Below are 14225 nucleotides of genomic sequence, written 5' to 3'. Positions count from 1 at the left end.
AGTGCAGCAGGAGGCCGCTAGAGGATGGTGCTGCCCTGCCGAGACCCCACTGCTGCCGAGCTGCTCCTGGCTGCTGCCTCCTTCCCTGCATAGACTGCTGGGAACAGAATCCCAGCATATCCTGAGTCGGAAGGGACCTACAAGGATCATCAGTCCAACTCCAGGCTACACAAAGGACCCCCAAAATTCAAACCCTGTGTGCAGCACTCAGGTCAAGGTGTCAGTGCCACAGTGTCCAGGATCCATCTGCAGGAATGTTGTCCTGCCCAGCGTGTCTGGAGCGCATACTGTGACTGAGAGCTGGGATAAGAGATTCACCTCTCCGGGGCTTTGTTTCCTCCCCTTGGTTCCTGCAGCGTCTTTTACCTTCACTGCTGGGCTCCAGCAGCAGGCAGTGCTCACACTGAGCTGACTCCCAGGCAGACACCAAAGCAGCAGCAAATCAAGGATGCGGGACTCAGCAGTGGAGCTGAGTGCTGGTAGCAGCCCTGGAATGTAGCTGAGCCTCTGTGGAACCCAGCGATCCCAGTGGGGTTTCCCCAGTCCTCTCCAGCACCTGTGCACCCCAGCCTGAGCCTTGAGCTCTGCTGAGCTCAGTATCTTCTGAAGGTCACAGGGGTCAGCCCCTGCCCCACCAGTGATACACAGCTGTAGGACTGAGTGCTGCTGGAAGGAGAGGAGGCAGCCCCGGTGCAGCGGGGGGGCAGGAAGGGGTTAAGCCCACAGGGTCTAACCGGCGCCGGAATGTCCGTCCTCTGTGCTTCCATAAAAATCCCGAGGGTGGGCATGGCATTGAGAAGCTGAGTGCCCCACGGCCACACCGGGTGGGAACAGAGGACAGAACCACGGGGTGAGAGCTTGGGGAGCTCCTGCCCCGTGCCACAATGTTCACCGTCAACGTCTCCTCCTCCATGTCCTACCGGGGACAGCCGTCCCCTTCCAGGCAGCGGCAGGGCCATGGGAGCAAGTGTGAGCCGAGGTACGGTGTGGGGACAAGGGCAAGGAGCTGAGAGGAGAGCTGGGAGGGTCTGGCAGGTCTGGGTGTCCGTCTGTCTGAATGTCCGTCTTCTGCTTTTCATGTTCCTTATAAGGTGACAGCCTGAGCTGTCCAAGCAACATTCAGTCCATCAGGACACCCAGCCCGGTTCATCCACCCCACACCAACGGTCCCAGTGCCGTGCCGGCTGCCAAAGCAAGGAGCTGCTGTCTGTCGTTCTGATGGCACTGATTTATTTTTTTTTCCTAGCTGAAAATCAACGCCGGATGGCTGCGGGGCCGGGCGGCCTTTCTGCCAGTGCCTGCCTATTGTTTGAGCTGCGCCAGAATTAAGTCACCGCCAAAAAATTCGGGGCTGCTCGTGTGCCATGCAGGGCTGTGCTGTGAACGTCCTGTGTGCAGCGAGGGCTGTGCTCACCCCATGCTGGCATCGTCCCCAATACCCTCACATGCTCTGACACTGCCACGTGCCACGTCCACGGCCCTCTGTCCCCATCTGTGCTCCATCTCGTGTCACCCCAAGCCCTCCTGTATCCCAGCACAAGTGGCTTCACTGTGATGTCCCCGTGTCTGTCCCTGCAGAGAACCCCGGAAAATCATCCTGCACAAAGGCTCCACCGGCCTGGGCTTCAACATCGTCGGGGGAGAGGACGGAGAGGGCATCTTCGTGTCCTTCATCCTAGCCGGAGGCCCCGCCGACCTCAGCGGGGAGCTGCGGAGGGGAGATCGCATCCTGTCGGTGAGCTGCGGGACGGGAGGGGGCGGAGCTGTCCTGGGGACGCCGGTGTGTTGGGTACGGTGGGGCTGGGGAGGGTGCGGGGCTGCGGGCGCTGAGCCCAGGCACGGCGCTGTCCCCGCAGGTGAACGGTGTGAACCTCCGTAACGCCACCCACGAGCAGGCGGCGGCGGCGCTGAAGCGGGCGGGGCAGACGGTGACCATCATCGCGCAGTACCGGCCCGAAGGTACCGGCGGGGCGGAGCCTAGTATGCAAATGAATGACCGTGGGGCGTGGCCTGTGTAAATAAGGGGGTGGTGCGCTGTATGCAAAGAGAGGGGCGGGGCTCTGCGCTTGGACGAAGGGGGCGGGGCGGTGACTGGCGCGCGGAGAGAGCGGGCGAAGGAGGCGGCCTGGCGAGGCGCTGATTGGTGCGGAGAGGGGCCGGGAGGCGGTGCCCGGAGGGAATGCGGGCGGTGATTGGGCAGCGCGGCGGGGGGCGGAGCGACGGCGTCCCGCCGGCTGTGCCTGCGCGGCTTTGTGTGCGGGCCGGGCGGCTCGGGGGCTGCTGCCGGGGGCGCCGCCGCCTCCCACCGCGCCGAGCTGCAGGTGAGCGGGGCTGCGCGTTCCCCGCCCGCCGTCCGGTTCTCGCCTCCCCTCCTCCCGGAACGTGCCGGGGGTCTCTTTGCCGGGAGCGAGGCCGGCGTGGAGGCTGGGCCCCGCCGGGAGGGGGTCGGCTCCGCTGGGGTCGCCGGAGCGGCGTCGGTTGGGACCTCTCCAGCTGTCGGCCCCGGGGCCTGAAAGAGGGAGCGGGGCCGCCTCCTGTGTGCCGCTCCTCCGGTACGTGGTACGGGCCGGGCCTTATGGGGCTCTCGGTGCGGCTGCGAGCATCCCAGGGCCGCGCTCCAAGCAGGGCGCGGGCAGCACCCCGGCATTACCCTAACAACAACGCTTCCTTAGCGCCGGCCTCTAATTCACCCGGCGGAGGCGTCGATGCTGCCGGGAGTCGCCCGAGGGGAAAACCCCCGTGGGGCGCTGAGCCGCTCTGTGCTCGCGGCGGACAAAGAACTGCGCCCGGTTGGTCTCGCACCGCGCCGAGCCCCGCACCGCTCCGGAGCCGCGTGTCGCTGCGCTTTGTGCCCCGTCCCGGCGGAGCGGGGCCCTCCGGAGCCGTTAGTGCCACGCACGGGTGTGCTGTGGGTGTGGTTTTGTTTGTTTTGCTTTCTTTCTTTTCGTGTTGTGTTTTGGTTTTTTTTTTTTTTTTTTTCTTTCTCCTTCTTTCCAGGAAGCGTTTCACGTTCTCGTATTTCTGGCTCTGTTCCCCACTTGAGATTTGGCGTTGACGCGAAGGAGAGCAGTTTCTAAATGTCAGATGGGACGAAATGTTTTGGAAGCCCTCTGGAGTCGGGTTGAGGTGTCGGTGCTTTGGAGCTGCTGCTTTCTGGCCTGTGTTCTGCTATGGCAGTGATGTGCAGCAGTGCCTGGCATTTGGGTGCTGTTGCAGTGATGTGGGGCTGCAGAACCCCACTGTGTGCTGCGTGGTCTGTGCAGGTCACACCTACAACATAGGTGTGCTCCAGCTGTGATCTGGTTTAGTCCCACCTCCGCGCAGCTGTGAGGCTGCTTCCATCAGTTTTGGGTGTGAGGGCCTTCCTGGTGGGGCCCTGTGAGCACAGAGCTGGGGAAGGACGGCACTGGGAGCTGCAGCCTCTGTGCCTGGTGCTGACCCAGAGCTGCAGTGGGATTGTTCCGTTCCATGCTGTTCTGGGCTGTCTGTGAAGTCCCTTCTTGCTGAGTGTGTCTCCCTATGGACTTTGCTATTAGCACTAGTGATGGGTTTGGCAGTTCCACCTCCTTGAAGCCCTGTGGAGTGAAGCTTCGATATCCTTTGCTAAACTTGGCGTGGTCGCGCAGTGTGCTGCTGGAAGGGGCCTGCAGAGACCTCACTGCGACTTTCAGGAGTTGTAACGCTTGCTTTGTCTCCATGCTTTGACACAGCTCAGAGCATGCTCACTCTGTGCTCACAGTGAAAGGCAAGCCATTGAGCTCACCATGGGGTCTGCATGGGCTGCAGCTGGAAGGCCTCTGGGATGCACTCATGGCTGCCCGGCCCATGCAGGTTGTTCCTGCACCTAAAGCAGCACGCGTGCACTAGGCTCTGTGTATGCTTAGGGATTGCTCTCTGCTGCTCTCTAACAGCTCTTTCTCCCCTTGCACTCTTTGCAGAACAGCCACGCAAGGGATCAGGGCCAGAGCCCTGTGTGGGGTGGGGGGCAGCAGCCCCACTGCGCTTCAGCTCCGCTGCTGTACACCGACTCCATTTGCTGGGTTTGTTTGCCATAGAAACAGCAGCTCTGTAGGGAAATGAGCTCGGGGATGGCAGCGAGCATTGGTCTGGGTGGAAGCGAAGCCAGCGCTATTGAAAACAGGATGTGTTTTGCTCTGTGAGGGCAGAGAGGCAGAGAGAGCAGCGGACAATGGCCCTGTGGATGTCTAATCCCAGAGCTTTGCAACCTGGGCAGCCCAAATCCCTTTGGGCTTTCTCGTGGAAGAATGCAGAGGCCAAAGGTTTCTCTGGGGATGAGATGGGGGCTGCTCTGTGCACTGTGGGCTCAGGGCCCTCCCCGGGAGCACCTGCACGGGGCAGCCCTGGAGCAGGGAGGGACGTAAGAGCGCTGTGTCACTTTGTCAGCTTGTAAGGTGATGAGAAGAAAGTGCTGCTCCTGCTGGCGTCAGGTCCTCTTGCAACAAGAGGAGTGAGTTCACCTGTTGCATATTTTCAGTGTTGATAAGGGTGTCCTGAACGCATCCAGTGCTGTGGGAGCGTCAGAGGTGGGGATTAGCAAAGAGCTGCTGATGTTCACCTCCCTGCTGTACAGCGGGCGTGCTTCCCAGGTGAGGCTCTGCCACGCAGCAGCTCTGCTTCCAGGATGCAGAGGCAAAGTGGATAGGAGCCAGTGGGCAGAGATAGAAGCTCTGCTTGCGGGAGGCTATCTGCTGATAATTGTTGGGGAGGCTGATCCTGCATGCTGATAAGGGGTGGCCCATTTGCAGCCAAGTGCTCACTCCCAGGGTAACCTTGCAGGAAGGCTCCAGCTGAGCTTTCAAAGCTCGATGTTGGAGACAGTGCCTGCTGGCACAGGGGGTTCCTGCATCCTGTTAAGCTGCAGTCTGTGCTACTCGGGGTGCTCAGCATTGCAGCTTGCCTTCTTTCTCCTGGGGGGAAGCCTTTGAGCATCACACAGCATGTCAGGGAAGGTGGCAGCCCCATCTGCAGGACACGGCTCAGTTGAGGAGCCCCAGCAGTGAGCTGCACCTTCCCCTGCCTGCACAGGAGCATTCTTCGCAGCAGCTTCCCCATAAGAGCCAGGCAATTGCACCCTGTGTATGAACTTTCACGTCATGGAGCGTTGCCCATGAAATTTTAACGTGCCTCTGAGCATCTGTACAACAGTGCTGACTTACATTAGGCAAATCCATCTGCTTTCTTTCCCTCCCCGTGCCCTGGGCTGCCTGCCTCTTCCAGTGTGAGCGTTAAGGGGAGAAGCAGCAGCAAGGGTGGATGCAGTGCTTCTTATGGGGTGCAGCAAATTCAGCAGATAGATGGGCCAGGAGAGCATGGGTGCCCCTGAGCCACGCAGAGGGGCTGTGAGATTGCAGGGCGAACTGCTGTCTGAGAGCTGCAAAGAGGAGGAAACCTGGCTTGCTTAACCCTTCTGGTTGAACACCCTGCGAGGAGAGCGCAGCAGCAGGCAGCCTGCAGATGGCTCGTCAAGCTGTCCTACACGCAGGTTCACATTGCACCGCATATGCTGGCGTTTGGGGTTTGAAGCAAACCAGCAGAGCAAGCTTCAGAGGCTGGGGCTGCAGCGCAGCTCCTCTGTGTGAGCGTGGAGTTTTTGTGTGCGGTTTGGGGTTTGTGGTACATCTTTTTGTTTTGTTTTTAATTAAAAATGCAGCAGTTCTGTACAGAAGGGAAATCCTTAACTGGCTCTGGCTGCACAGTTTAGGGCTTGATAGCCAAGAAATGCTGACCCATAGTTGCATAACCCCACCGTGTGCCTGCACTGAAGGAGCAGTCTCTGTGCATGGTTAGGGGCTTTCAAACACAGCCTGCTGTGCACCAGGATGTGGGATGTAACTGCAGAGTATGTACAGACAGGGACAGAATTGGTGAGCCCAGGTGCTTGGTGTGACTCGTGGCACTGCTGGCGGCTTTCATAACCAAAAGTTTTCCACGTATCTCCAATCCTGGGAAGTTTTGGCAGCGCCTTTCCTGTCTACCCTGGGTGAGTGGGGCTGCTGCCTCCGCCCTGTGTGCTGGGGCCGACCTTTACACCCAGCTGAAGGTCGCAGCAGCACAGAGGGAGGAGCTGCAGGTGGTGGCAGCTCCCGTCCTGCTGCTGCCGGAGGTGTTGGTGGCTTCTGAGGGGTCTCGTGCTGCTTGGGATGTAGGTGAGGACAGGTGAATTCTTCCTTTCCCTTCCTAAGGCCGCGCTTTGTTCCCCATCCCGAACCACAGGCAGGCTGGGGACTGCCGCCGAGCTGAGGGCCGTGCTGCACGGCCATGCTGTGTTGGCCTGCAGCTGATGGGCCCCTGTGAGGTCTCACTCTTTCTGCATTTTTTTTTAAGTGCTCAACAAGGCGACCTCAGCCCTGGGACAGGAGTGTGCAGGGCAGCTGCCAGCACTCCTTGTTTGTGTATGAGGAAGGATGGGTTGATGGGCAAGATGCCCTGTGGGCACGCTGTGGCTGCCTCTCTTGGTGCTTCCTGGGTTCATCTGGTTGTGGGCTGGTGGCAGAGACCTGGGGGCAACCCCGGCCTGCACTGACCCTCTGTCTCCCCACAGAGTACAGCCGCTTCGAGTCCAAGATCCACGACTTGAGAGAGCAGATGATGAACAGCAGCATGAGCTCTGGCTCTGGCTCACTTCGGACAAGCGAGAAGAGGTCCCTCTATGTCCGGTAAGAGCCATCCTATGTCTCTGTCAGTGCCATCTCCAGATCTGAGGCCACTTGCTGCCTTCACAGATCAAGGAGGAAGAGATCACCCTCCTGAGGGAGGGGTCATTGGGTGCATGTAACCATGTGGGACCCACTCCTGTTTCATCATAGTTCCGGCCAGGAGATCCATTCCTGAGTGCACATGCAAGGGCTGTGCAGTGCCTGGCTGTGGGATGCAGGTGCTCACAGGCTGCACTTTCCAGGAGGTGCCTGTGTTTCCTCTGGGTGTGCCCAGCACTTGGGAACGAGGAAGGAGAATGTGTCACCTTGCAGACGAGCAACTCATCCATGGGCCGGGGCACCCACAGCAGCCAGGATTGCATCCTTGCACCTGGTGGGCATTGCACCTTTCAGAGGACGTGTTGCCCTGCTGCTACGAGGCGAGGGAAGCAAGCTTTATAAATAAAGCATGGAGTTCAGAGAGTTACAGCAGTGGGTTTGGCACTCTTTCGTCAGGGCTGAGTGCTCTGCACTTAAATACCTTTTAAACAGGCAGCTGTGCAGAGAGCTGGGCTGTGCTGCAGCCAGGCAGCTGCGTCCCAGGGTGAGCTGTTAGGGATGGGGAGGTCCAAGGGAGGATGCAGGCAGCGCTCTCCTCTACCTGCTCTGTGCTAACTGGCTTCTCTGTTGCTGCTCATGCAGCGGGATCTGGCTGGAGGGGAGATGAGCTCTTAGGAGGATTATGGCTTTGATTCCAAGTTGTGCTTTTGGTTCAGAGCCAGGCACAGAGCAGGCAGGGGTTAAGCAGCCGCATGGCGCTGGCTCCGTGACTGCTGCATGCCCCACGCCCTGCTGGCTCTTGCCCCTGCCATCTCCCTGCCGGCTGCAGTGAGAAGCAGTGTGGTGGCAGCTAATGAGCAATTGTAATTTGCTTATTAAAATAATCCTGCAACTCCTCACCTTGGGTTGCGGGTGAGGGTTGGCAAAGCAAGGGATGCTTCTCTTTCCCTGCAGGGAGGATGATGAGAGCTGAGGCTGCGTGTCCTGCAGCAGGGCTGTGCTTTGCAGGAGGGTTTGGGGGTGCGGGGACCTCGCGTCCAGATCGACGTGGGGCAGAGCTGCGTTCTGTTCCTGCAGTTCATGGTTTCACAAGGCACTGTTGGATTTGTGATCTGCTGCCCTGCTGACACCCTCAGCCGTGAGCGTGTGAGAGCTGCCCCAGCCCTTCTGGGTGGGGTGGTTTCGAGCACGGGTTGCCTGAAACCAGCCGAGCCGCTGCCTTGTGGACAGGACCTCAATTATGGGACGTGCTACCAAACTGCTCGAGTCAGCACCGCCCGGTCGTAGGGTGCATGGGGCAGCGTGGGGTCTGCTGCTCACAGCCCACCTGGGCAGGGCACGCTCCTGGCGCTGCTGCAGGGCAAAGTCCACCAGCAGCTGGGCCAGGAAGGGGCTGGGACGGCTTAGTGCTGGCTCTGCAAGCAGGCCTGGTGCTGCTCCATTGCCCTGCGGCCAGGCTGCTGCTCCTGCAGGGGATGATGGGGCTGTGTGGAGGAGGGCTGGGTCTCGCAGGGCTGCTGTTTGGCTCCGGCAGGCCAGCTTCTCATCTACCAGCACTGAGTTCCCCATGCAGGCACTGAGGGGAGCAGGGTCAGGCCTGGGCAGCGGGCATCTTGTAGCTGGGAGCTGACAGGCGGGCAGTGGGGCTGAGGGTGCTGCTGGCTCCGGAACCTGCCCGGCCGGTTCTCTGCTCCTTCCTTCCTCCTAATTGCATTCTCCTCACTCTTAATGGCGCTGGTCTGGCTGGGGCGTGCCAGCCACGCACGCAGCCTTATCTTTTGGCAGGGAGCAGTGCCTGGCAGGGCTGCTTGCCTCCAGCTGAAGGGCCCCGCGGTGCTGCACTGCCGGCTGCCACGTGCTGTGCTCGGGGCCATGCGTGTTTCTGTGCTCCTGTGGGGCCAAGCACAGGAGCCTCTCAGCAACGGCCTGAGTAAGCTGGAGAAAGCAGAGCAAGCTGGTGGCTGCATCAGCAACCTCAGGGCTGCATCAACCCGTCAGGCCTTGGCACAGAAGGTTCCTGTTCTCTTGGTCCTGGGTCACCGTGCTCGAAGAAGGATGTGACCCAAGAAGAGCACATCCAGCTCACTGCTTAGTGCTCCACTGCTCATCTGCGTCCCGGTTGAAACCAGCACAAGGCTACTGCAGGAGCTGGCTCTGTGCCTGAGCCTTCATTTCAGTCCTGTGGATGAGATCTGGCACCTGAGCTCACCATCCTGATGCAGGCAGGTGCTGGTGCCTGGGAGGCAGAAGACGTGTGGTGATGCTGAGTCCCGGGATGCTCACAGGGGGCAGTTCCTGTGATAAGGTTCTCTCTGATCTGGAAGATGAGCTGGTGCTTTGCAGTTGCACGCTGACGCTGCTGCCAGAAATAAGGACCTGCAGGTAGATCTGCTTAGTCAAAGGTGGATCGCTCCATAGCTGCTCCTGCAGTAGCTCTGCATGGGGTTATAATATAGCCAGTCAGGATGAGTAGGAAAAACTGGGAACAGTGGCAGCTTTCACAGCAGTGCGAGAATTGGTGCTGCTCTTCTGTTTCCCAGGAGAGTGGAGCCCCAGCTCACCTGGAGCCACTGTAGGGAGGGAGATCTATGCTGACCCTCCTCTGCCATGCTGGCTAGGAAGAGAGTTCTTATTGAATGTGGTAGAGAAGCAATTTTTGAGAGAGCCAGCTAGGCAGCTCGCCCTGCAGGAGGCTGGTGCACAGCGCCTGTTGCTTTTACTATTTATGGAGCCACAGTTAAAAGGATTCAGCTCGACAATCAGTGTGACTTGTGCTGTGTTGCTTCAGACCCCCTCGGGGTTCCTCGTAGTGGAAGGAGGTGATGAGCAGGGCAGAGGGTGGTGTTACTATGGCTTTCCCCCTTTTCCACCTGGATGAGGCTGGCAGCTGGCTGAGAAGCACTCAAAGTGCCCCACACTGCCTGGGGGAGCAGTGGGGCTGACCTCATGGGGATGAAAATGGGGCTCCCAGTTGTGCCACCAGCAACAGTGCTCCGAATGGCTGCTCAGCTGTTTCCATTTGTTGCCGAATGGACGTGTCTGGAAAAATAGGTCTGCTTTGTGATCAGACATTGGGAGAATGAGGCCCCTGAAAGCAGCTTGAGGCAAAGGGCTGCAGTGCAGGCAGGCGATAAGGCTCCAGTCACTTGCACAGGAAGAGCATTAGTGCTCCTCTTCCTTAGTTTAAAAAACAATTATCTTTTCTGCAGCTGGGTAATTTAATATTGGAGATGAAGCTCTTTTACTGTAAGTAAGTAAGCTGTTCTTAGGGGAAGCATTTAAAAATCTGAAATAGCTGTAGAATCAGGTAAACATCGAGTTGCGTTCGTAATTCACAGACCTCTGGAATGAAATACCTCTACACATAAATGAAAGCGAAGGCTGTGTGTGCCCTGCAGCCCGTTGGTGTGACTTCTTCCAGCAGCAGGGCACGATCACCTCCTGGCCATCTCACAGCCTTGTTGTCATGGCACAGGGCAGGCTCTCCATTCCCTTCTGCTGGCCCACAGCTTTGCTACTGATGAAGGGTGCTGGGTCTCGCCCCCTGAACAGAGCAGCTGGGTTTTCCCTCATGTGCTGCTTTCCTGATGGCCAGCAGGGAAGGAAACCTTGGGGTACCATTTATGACCTGTTATATTTTCGAAGCCGCTGAACTTTGAATGTTTGACTGCTTTCTGACCACAGCCTTCTTCAGCATCTGTGTTGTTTGTGTGCTGCTTGCAGCTCATGTCAAGAGCTGGTTTATTGGTCCAGTGCTGTCATTTCTGTGGGGCGTTCATGGTGAGCACTTCATTCTGGGCCTTATGAGGTCTGCAGTGCTGTTGCTTGCTTGGTAGGGGAGGGCTTCACTCCTCTTTGTGCTCCTTTGCAGAGCTCTGTTTGACTATGACCGGACCCGGGACAGCTGCTTACCCAGCCAGGGGCTCAGCTTCTCCTATGGGGACATCCTGCACGTCATCAATGCCTCTGATGATGAGTGGTGGCAAGCCAGGCTTGTGACACCTCATGGTGAGAGCGAGCAGATAGGAGTCATCCCCAGCAAGAAGAGGTAAGTGCCCGTCAGCAGGAGCTGGCTCACGTGGTGCTTTGGTCCTGTGAGCCTCAGGACCCAGCTTCTGGGTCTGTGCTGTGTGGCAGATCTGGTGGTATCAGCATGAGGAATATGTGCAGCATTATGGGCATCCCAGGGGCTAGCAGCATCTCTCTCCCTTTTAACTTCCAATCAGGGTGGAGAAGAAGGAGAGAGCGCGGTTGAAAACGGTGAAATTCCACGCCAGGACCGGCATGATAGAGTCCAACCGGGTGAGTGCTGAGCAGGCTCAACGAGACGGTGTGCTGTAGTGGGGCAGGGTGAGTCCGAGCAGCTCTGTGCTCCCATAGAGGGCAGCCAGAGCTGTCCCAGAGCAAGGAGCAGTGCAGTGGACTTTCTCAGGCACGGCTCCCCTCGGCAGCGTGCGGGGTGGGAGCAGAGCAGCTGGGGCAGCTGTGAAGGTGCTGATGAAAGACTGTGGTTTGGTAGCGGGGCGTCCTTACAGTGGCAAGGGAGCAGAGCACGTCCCAGCACAGCCCCAGGCAGAGCACTGATGGCTGGGAGCTGACTGAAGGTGCCTGGTGCTGGCAGAGCTTCCCTTGCATGGAGTGAACGGATGAGGCAGGGAGAACAGCCGTGCTCCTCCTGCAGAGGCTCACCAGCTTCCCAACATCCCTAAAACACATTTTTTTTCTCCGCACTTAATTTTTTTTCCCCTGCATTACAGTTCTCATGTAATCTCCATGATTTCATTTCAGGGTAACCGCCCTGACACGGCTCCTCATTGTCTCTTCCTTTTAATTTTCCTCGCATGCGTTAAACGCCATTGTTTTTTCTGTCCTCCCTTCCATCTCCATCTTCTTCACAGTCGATCAAAACGAAACGTAAAAAGAGTTTCCGCCTCTCTCGAAAGTTTCCATTTTACAAGAGCAAAGAGAACCTGGCCCAGGAGAGCAGCGGACAGGAACGTAAGTAGCAGCTGGCCAGAGAGGGCAACGTGCAACCCCCCGAGCCCCACCTCCTGCCTCGGGGAGGGGAGATTTGCCACGTTCCCATAGCCAGCGAGCCCAGTACCTTCCTGCATTGGCCAAACTGTGCTGCTCCTGCCAGGCAGGCTGAGGCCATGCACGTGCCCTGCTGTACCACCAGGCTGCCCTCCCAGCCACCGTCAGGCCCAGGGCTTGGTCAGGTTCTGTGCCCATCAACCCTGCTGGCAGCTAAGGAGCAGCCTGAGCCTGAAATCAAAGCAGCAGCTCCCACACCACTTGGGGTGGATGCCAACCGAGTGAGGGACCTCCTGCTGCATTTCATGTCCCTGTGCACCCGCTGAAGTACCAGGCATGAGTGCCCTGTGCAGGCAGGCTCACCCAGCTGCTGCAAGCCCAACTGCCTCTGGCCGTGTCTCTGCACAGGCTGGCTCTCTCTTTCTCTCTCTCATGTTTGATGTCTTCATCCTTTCATAACTTTACACTTGCCTAAACTTCTGCTCTGCCTCCTCCTGCTCTCTCCCATATGCTGTGGGCTCTGCTCTCTCCCTGTGCCTGCCAAGGGCTGCTTCCCTTCCAGAGCAAGGGGTGGCTGAGCAGTGCAGGAGCTTGTCCCTTGTCCTGGGCTGAGGGGGAACATCCTGGCTGTGCTCTCTGACTCAGAGTGACTCTCTGCTACCTATTCCTGACAGTCTCCAAGCCCTTCCTGTAAGTGAAACCCCATGGCCATGAGGGATGTGTGCGCTTGCTGGCAGAAGCACTGCCCACACTCAGCAGCTGAGGCACGTCTTGGCTGCAGATTTTGGGGAATACCCAGCTCTCACCCAGGGCTCCCAGTGAGGGCAGGCTGTGCCGCAGCTCCCCTCTCCCTGGCAGGCAGGGCTGTGCACAGACACATCTCGTGTGTAGATGAGGATGGGAGAAGGGGGTGGGGGTGTAACCTCGAGGCACCTCCAGGCTTGAGAGCTATGCTAAGTGTTCAGCTCGTTCCTCCAAGTCCAGACATCAGGAATGCTGGAGCCTGCAGTAGGCACCCAGGGAAAACTGAGAGGCAGCTGCACAGCTCCTCTGGAACAAACTCCATTGCAAGGATGAAACAGCCTGCCCTTGCTGGGTTAGGTGAGCAGCTGTGCCCAGCCTTTCCTGTTTCCAGGTGCTAAATTGCATCCGCTCCTTCAGTGAGTGTTCACAGAGAGTGCTGCAGGCCTTGTGTTTTTGGGAAGAGGAGAGTAAGTGGGCAAGGCAGAGCAGTGTCCGTGCCCAGGTGCCAGCACATTGTGTGCTCCCTTCCAGTGCCTTCCTGGGCTTGGCAGAGAGCAGCTGGAACCAGGTGCTGTGGGGCAGTGCCCACTTCCTTCAGCCAGGCTGCATGAAGGTCTCAGTGACAGCAGCCAGCATGATGGCTGTGATGATGTGTGAAGTCTGTGTGCTCAGATTCCTGCAGGGCATGTGGCTGAGCTCACAGCATTCGCTGCCTTTGGCATGCTGGAGAGACACTGATGGAACAGACTTCAGCCATAGGAAGCTTTTCCTGTCCTGGTTCCCCTTGTTTTGTTGTGGAGCGTGGGCACCTTGCTCTGCATGCAGGATGTGGCCATGGCTGGTGCCTGTGGGAAGCAGTGAGGATGTGACCTGTGCTGGAGGTGCTGTAGCAGCAGAGAACAGGAGGGCATAGGGGTGCTGATGGAGCACAGCTCGGTGCCTGCAGCTGAAGGTCACCGAGGCACTGTTCTTGGCCAGCCCTGCAGTGCAGGACATATGGCATGGGCACGGGGCAGGCTGTATTCTTTGCCAGCAGCATCAGAGCAGCCCGCAGGCAGCTCCCTTGCCAGGCTCTGTTGTGCTGCCCATCCTGTTGCACTGCTTGCAGCAGGGGGAACCTTTCTCTGTCTTTGCAGACTGTGCAAGTGTTGGGGTGTGGGCAGCTCATGCACACTGGTGGGGAGAAGCATCCCCTGGCCATGCTGGTAGAGGTGTGGCAGTGCTCTTTTCCCCTCCAGAGGGGCCTAGAGGGGAGAGCAGAGCTTCATGCTGCAAAAGACCAAGTGAGGCTGTATGGAGAAATGCCTTGGGGCTGTGGTGAAGCTTCAGGGGACCCGCGATGGCCTCAAGGTGCAGCCAGAGGGGTGTGAGGGTCTGCTGGGGGGGTCAGCAGCGCGTGGTGAGATGTTGGTGCTCCACTGCCAGTGTCACCACAGAGAAATGTTTCTTAACATCACTTGCAGTTACAGCTCTGGGCCGTTCTGCACTCCTGTCACTAATGCTCATCTGGCTCTGTCTTCTTCTCCCCCTCCTCTCTGACCGCCCCTCTCCTGCGCTCTTTTCTCTCCCCCTCTCCCCCTTCTCGCTGTCTGTGAAATCAGGACTTCCCTGGGTTAAGTGACGATTATTATGGAGCAAAGAACCTGAGTAAGTGGAATTGCAACACGCATCGTTCGCTTTCCATTGCCAGCACACGCGGGGGTGCCTGATGGCTGTGCTTCTCTGGGTGCA

At 58.3% G+C, this 14225-nt stretch overlaps 1 protein-coding gene across 11 annotated transcripts in view; it reads left to right on the top strand.

Moving 5' to 3' along the window:
• DLG3 (discs large MAGUK scaffold protein 3) overlaps nucleotides 1-14225 on the top strand; it is a 55773-nt gene that overhangs the window by 35211 nt on the left and 6337 nt on the right. For 5 of the 11 annotated variants that reach the window (XM_042876347.1, XM_042876346.1, XM_042876343.1 and 2 more), the window contains 6 exons: nucleotides 1579-1735; nucleotides 1857-1959; nucleotides 6563-6677; nucleotides 10588-10764; nucleotides 10943-11018; nucleotides 11615-11714. In XM_042876347.1, coding sequence (XP_042732281.1) covers nucleotides 1579-1735; nucleotides 1857-1959; nucleotides 6563-6677; nucleotides 10588-10764; nucleotides 10943-11018; nucleotides 11615-11714 — 728 coding nt within the window. Of the gene's footprint in view, nucleotides 1-814; nucleotides 980-1578; nucleotides 1736-1856; nucleotides 1960-2270; nucleotides 2322-2459; nucleotides 2553-6060; nucleotides 6178-6562; nucleotides 6678-10587; nucleotides 10765-10942; nucleotides 11019-11614; nucleotides 11715-14095; nucleotides 14142-14225 lie in introns of those variants that run through there. The other 6 variants (XM_042876350.1, XM_042876344.1, XM_042876355.1 and 3 more) reach the window with 6 other exon arrangements.

This window comes from Lagopus leucura, unplaced genomic scaffold, assembly GCF_019238085.1.
Source record: "Lagopus leucura isolate 7727_CA_CO unplaced genomic scaffold, USGS_WTPT01 Super-Scaffold_100016, whole genome shotgun sequence".
Taxonomy (NCBI): domain Eukaryota; kingdom Metazoa; phylum Chordata; class Aves; order Galliformes; family Phasianidae; genus Lagopus; species Lagopus leucura.
This window is presented reverse-complemented; position numbering and strand designations above follow the sequence as displayed.